This window comes from Triplophysa dalaica, chromosome 24, assembly GCF_015846415.1.
Source record: "Triplophysa dalaica isolate WHDGS20190420 chromosome 24, ASM1584641v1, whole genome shotgun sequence".
Classification (NCBI taxonomy): domain Eukaryota; kingdom Metazoa; phylum Chordata; class Actinopteri; order Cypriniformes; family Nemacheilidae; genus Triplophysa; species Triplophysa dalaica.
This window is the reverse complement of record NC_079565.1, coordinates 13,576,930-13,582,866: the sequence shown is the minus strand read 5'-3', so window position 1 is coordinate 13,582,866 and position 5,937 is coordinate 13,576,930. Positions and strand designations below refer to the sequence as shown.

General features: G+C 36.3%; 1 protein-coding gene across 2 annotated transcripts in view; it reads left to right on the top strand.

Annotated features, from left to right (window-relative positions):
* The first annotated feature begins 3,505 nt into the window (after positions 1-3,505).
* Positions 3,506-5,937, top strand: part of nup160 (nucleoporin 160) — a 70,250-nt gene continuing 67,818 nt past the window's right edge. Inside the window, exons 1-2 of one of the 2 annotated variants that reach the window (XM_056739877.1) lie at positions 3,506-3,603; positions 5,227-5,335. In XM_056739877.1, coding sequence (XP_056595855.1) covers positions 3,513-3,603; positions 5,227-5,335 — 200 coding nt within the window. In that variant the 5' untranslated portion in view covers positions 3,506-3,512. Of the gene's footprint in view, positions 3,604-5,223; positions 5,336-5,937 lie in introns of both variants that reach the window. The other variant, XM_056739876.1, reaches the window with a different exon arrangement.

Below are 5,937 nucleotides of genomic sequence, written 5' to 3'. Positions count from 1 at the left end.
TAATTTATTAGTCTGTAATAACTATTGTGGATATTTAGATTTTTTTGCATTAAACAAGAATTTAACTGATGTGCAAGAAGAATTGTGTGTAGTCATGTGCAATTTGACATGTTTGAGTAAAAATTTCTTGAACCTAAGTTTAAGTAGTTAATGTACTTAGTTAAGTACAAGTACTATGTATGAATGTCATTCTGGATATATTTACTCAATGATCTACAACATACAGCACATTTACAAAGCACAAGAGATATGAATGATATAAATATTTGTCAAAATCTTTTGTACTGGGTAAATGTTTAATTTAAGCGCATTCTCACAATACAAGGTCATAATGGGATATATGTGAAACATCCCAACAGCCAAGATGGCGAGATCATCACAATATATACAATTATAAAAGATAAACAATACAACGATAATACCAACATTAAAGATTGTGACAAATTTAAGGTAATGTAATTATGAACAACTGAATGTCTGCGTGGAGAATGGGATATCATTTTTGCTCGGTGGGTAGACCTTACATTTTATTCTCTGATGGGATCCATACTACATGGTAAAGGGCTTATTCTAGGAATGAAGCTACCGTGTCTTTATTTACAAATGGTCTTATCGGATTGACTAGAAACCATAGTTTGATATAACCAGATATTTATTTTCTGCATGACAAGTATGATTTCAATAATGAGAATTAATGAGAACACCTGAAATTACACTTGTGATAAAAACTAACAAAACAGTGTTATGAAATGTAGTAATTTAAGTTTTCTATTTCATGTGCAAAATACTAGAAATGCTGAGCACAACTAACTATGCTCATTTATGAGGAGAAATAAAAGAGTTGCAGTCGGGTGTCAATCATGTCGTATTAAAAGAAGTGCCACAAGGCTCTTGGCTTTATGACAGAATGGCTGGACTCAAGCCTCTCCTCAGTGAAGACACATGAAAATTAACTTGGAATTTGCAAAAACTTCAGACTGCCAGAAACTAGCTTCTCTGGTCTGATGAGTCTTAGTTTCAAGCACCATGTTTGAAGAGGAAACCAGGCACTGCTCATCATCTGCACAATACCATCCCAACAGTAAAATGTGGTGTAAGCAGCATCATGCTGTGGTGTTTCATGAATAACTCTGGCTGGCCCACTCAAGGAAATTGACAGTGTTTGGGCTTGAACCCAACTGAACATCTTTGTAGAAACCTGTAAATGGTTCACATCTTAATGTTGACATTTTATTATTCTATATTATTCTTTATAAACTTAAAGAGCGTTGAATATCCATTTAAATAATATATTAAAACTAGTGTTGGAACTGACAAATGTAATTGATATACAGTTGTGTTCAAAATTATTCAACCCCCACTGAAATTGATTGTTTTGGTCGGTTTGACATTGATTATGATCATTCAGTCATCCTGCTTACAATTAAATCAAAGAGGCACGTGTAGGTCAGACAAATATAACATAACATTTATAATGAAATGACCACAAATGTCTTTTCTGAGCTCACATCATTCAGTTTTATTCAACCCCCAAGTGACATTCAATCTTAGTACTTAGTACAACATCCTTTTACAGTTATAACAGCTTTTAAACGTGAAGCATAGCTTGACACAAGTGTCTTGCAGCGATCTACAGGTATCTTCACCCATTCATCATGGGCAAAAGCCTCCAGTTCAGTCACATTCTTAGGCTTGCGCACTGCAACTGCTTTCTTTAAGTCCCACCAGAGGTTCTCGATCGGATTAAAGTCTGGTGACTGCGATGGCCACTTCAAAATGTTCCAGCCTTTAATCTGCAACCATGCTCTAGTGGACTTGGAGGTATGCTTGGGATCATTGTCCTGTTGAAAGGTCCAACGTCTTCCAAGCCTCAGGTTTGTGACGGACTGCATCACATTGTCATCCAATATCTCCTGGTACTGAAGAGAATTCATGGTACCTTGCACACGCTGAAGCTTCCCAGTACCTGCAGAAGCAAAACAGCCCCAAAGCATGATTGACCACCCGCCATGCTTCACAGTAGGCAAGGTGTTCTTTTCTTGTTCTTCCTCCTCCAAACATAGCGTTGATCCATGGGCCCAAACAGTTCTAATTTTGTTTCATCAGTCCACAAAACACTATCCCAAAACTTCTGTGGTTTGTCCACATGACCTTTGGCATACTGCAGTTGACTCTTCTTATTCTTTGGGGACAGCAAGGGGGTGCTCCTGGGAGTTCTGGCATGGAGGCTTTCATTACGCAGGGTGCGCCGTATTGTCTGAGCAGAAACTTCAGTACCCACATCTGACAAATCTTTTCTCAGTTCCTCAGCAGTCACACAGGGAATTTTCTCCACTCTACGCTTCAGGTAGCGCACAGCAGTCGAAGTCAGCATCTTCTTTCTGCCACGACCAGGTAGCGTTTCAACAGTGCCCTTTGCCTTGAATTTGCGAATGATGCTTCCTATGGTGTCTCTTGGTATGTTTAACATCTTTGCAATCTTTGCCCTTCCTGTGAAGCGTAATCACCTGTTCTCTTGTCTTCCTGGACCATTCTCTTGACCTCACCATGTTTGTAACCACACCAGTAAATGTCTAAAAGGAGCTGAGTATCACAGTCATTTTAAAGCTGCCTAATTGGTGCTTATTAGGCTTTATTGCTGCTCCCTGATATCCACAGGTGTTTTCAATACCTGATTGAAAACACTTCATTGAACCTCTGTTCTTCAGAGTGGTAGTCTTTAAGGGGTTGAATAATTATGTCAATGAAGAATTCACAAAAGAAACATTTACAACTGTATTACAAAACTAATTGATGTCATTTTAGTTGCATATGGTTCTTTAAGAAGTCCTTGTAGGATTTCATTCTGAATACAATTACAAATGTACACTAAATTCCCTAAAACCATTTACAGCATTGGGGGTTGAATAATTTTGAACACAACTGTAAATACATTTTTATTTTAATTTTGCACTTAATGTTGCACATATGTTATTTAAAATGTATTTTAAATACACAATTGCATTGTCATTTTACATACTGCATTGCCATTTTGCGTATTGCATTTCAAATTGAATATAGCGACCAATATGCTTCCATACCAGTTTGCCATCATCATTGCCATTCTTCTGTTGCTGAGGTAGCCTAAGTAGTGTTATCAATTATCATATACTGTGTGTCAAAAGTTTGATTGAATTATGACTCCCCTGTCAAAGTTCTGTCAACCAGTCACTCAAACGGAGACTTTTATGGTCTGTCAATCTTGATGACAGTTATGTTTTATGACTGTTGTTGGGGACTCCTCTGACCCCAACCCTTCCGCCTAAATTTATTTATTTGGCAAATCTAAACTCTGTTTGTGAAACTAGGACATAATGCATTGGCTCTTCACTGTATATACATTGAAGGGTTTGCCACGGGTATTTTATTCGTGGGTGCCAGCTGCCGTTAAGCCCCAAAGAAATTTGAGCACTGTCCTTTTAAGTGTTTGCAGGGCGGAAGTGACGCTAATTCCTATCGTGCAGCGCGTGAAGATGGCGGGTGTTCTGGAGCGGAGCTTCATTGAGATTTGTGGATTTGAAAGAGAAACTGTTTCACGGTTTAGAGAGATCACAATAAATATCGGTACAGTCTTTAAATATTACACTGTGTTCATACACGTATGTGTTTTGGTGTTCACGCGCGTTGAAGCGTGCGAAGTAAGTTATTGGTCACACGATTGTTTTCAGCTCATGTGTGACACGAGACATATTTAAAATAATGTGGTTATTGTTGTTGTTCTTGTTATTATTCTTATTTTGATTACTACATGTGTTACTCGAGTTTATTTACACGGTAATCTTTACCAATAAGAGGAGAAAAAATTATAGCATTTCCCCTGTTTAACGTAAAACATTTAAGTTTAGTCACAATTTAATTGTAAGATTTGGTTTCTGTTTTTTTTTAACGTGCAATGTTTCAGAGCTGTTTAATATTTTTCACCTTTTCTCATGAGATAAAAGAAAAATTTTATCAGTACAATGAAAACACTCATGTAAGTATCCATGTCCTGATATGCTATGCTTTAGATGCTTACAATTGCAGTATAATAGGGTTAAATGTTATATGGGAGAAAAACGTGAGAAAAGTTTCCAGTACTATGGCATTTTTGACACATTTGTATTCTGAACTCTTCAAATTTATGTTAAATCATTATTTTCTGACATGCTTCATTGATTTCTTGAATGAATTTTTGCTAGTCAGAATGTTTGTTTTACAGCTGTAGTCAACAGAAAGATGCTGTTTTTATTTTTAAAGACTCTTTTATTTGCCATTTGCACACATAAGCAGTACTAGTGCATAGTAGTTTTCAAACAGAGGTCTTAGATCCGGAGGAAACAAAACCATCCAAATGTGTTCATTTAAATCAAGTCGTAAATAATGATGTCCGTTGTTTGAAAAACTTACACTAAACAAAAATGAGAAATGTTGCCTTGACTATAAACTGAAATAAGTTAAAATAGAAAAAAGTTGTAAGTGAAATAATGAAATAATAAAGAACATAACAAAATTGCTAAAAAAATTAACTTAAATTACCATATATACTTAAAATACAAAGATTAAAGATAATTTAAAATATTAATAAAACTACACAAAAATACTAATAAGAACAGTCAGTCACTATAAACAGAATAAGATAAACTTTAGAAGAGGAGCAAAAGTCTCTGTGTGACGATACATATGAAAAGCTTATGAATATAAGTAACCTTCCCAGCAGTCTCTTTGTGACAGGTAAAACAAAAATCCTAGATTACACCTCAACCAACTTCATTAAGTGCACCTTGGAATTTGATGTATGCTAGAGACTTGAATAACTAAATATTTTTACAACTGTAAGGTCATGTAAAATGTATTGCCACTGTTTATATAACACCCTGTCTATACCAGGCGCAACGTGACAAAAGACAATAGAACGCGTTAGAACCAATTATAATTTCAAATTTTGTCCACACTGGAAACAAGCTGTATGTCGTTTTGCGTCGTGTGTAGACACCGTGAAAGTCCTGCTAATTATTAATGGGTTGTTTTTTCTGGCAGGGCTCCCAGACTAACTTAAATGTTAGAGGAGTCTTGATTGAAAACAATTTACACTGACATATCTAAAAATATAATCACTTTGTCATGTGAATCTGGTTTGTTAGTGTATAATATGTATTTCTGTCTGGCTATACGTAGTTATTGTGTGTTGTTTTTTGTGATGTCCAGCAGGTGTTGGTGGTCACTCAAGTGGTGCAAAGCATGCAGACAGTGCAGGTGGATTCTCTTATGAGGACAGTGGGAAACTCCTGTCTGTCACCAGCAACAGATACATACACTGGTGAGTGTTCATCTCACGCATCCTCTCATTTCAAATAGATGCAACTTAAGAAAATAGTTACACATTTACATTACATTACATTTAGGCATTTGGCAGACGCTTTTATCCAAAGCGACTTGCATTGCTTTATCCTATACATTTTACATAGGTATTTGCAATCCCCTGGATTCGAACCCACAACCTAACGCAATGCTCTTACCACTGAGCTACAGGAAAGCTGTTACTCAACAAATGATTTTGTTCTACACAGTTTTGACTTGAACTGAAATTAACTGTATTCCAAAAAGAGAGGGACTATTTTAATACGATGAATGTCATGTAAGCCTCTGCACAGTCATGGATGGACAATAAATACAGGACATGCTATATCTACTCAACCAGAGCTTCCTTTTCCGGGATGTAAATTGTGTGACCTGATTCTGTATGGTTAAAATGATGTTCGATGTATGTAATTTTGGAATAGGGTTGCAAAATTAAGGTAATTTTCATGTCTGGAAACTTTGAATCTCTGCACAGATTCAAGGCACCCTGTGCCAGATTCTGCAAAGCAGCCTCAAAACATATCCAAACCTCCTCCATGTTTCACTGTAGGTATGGTGTTT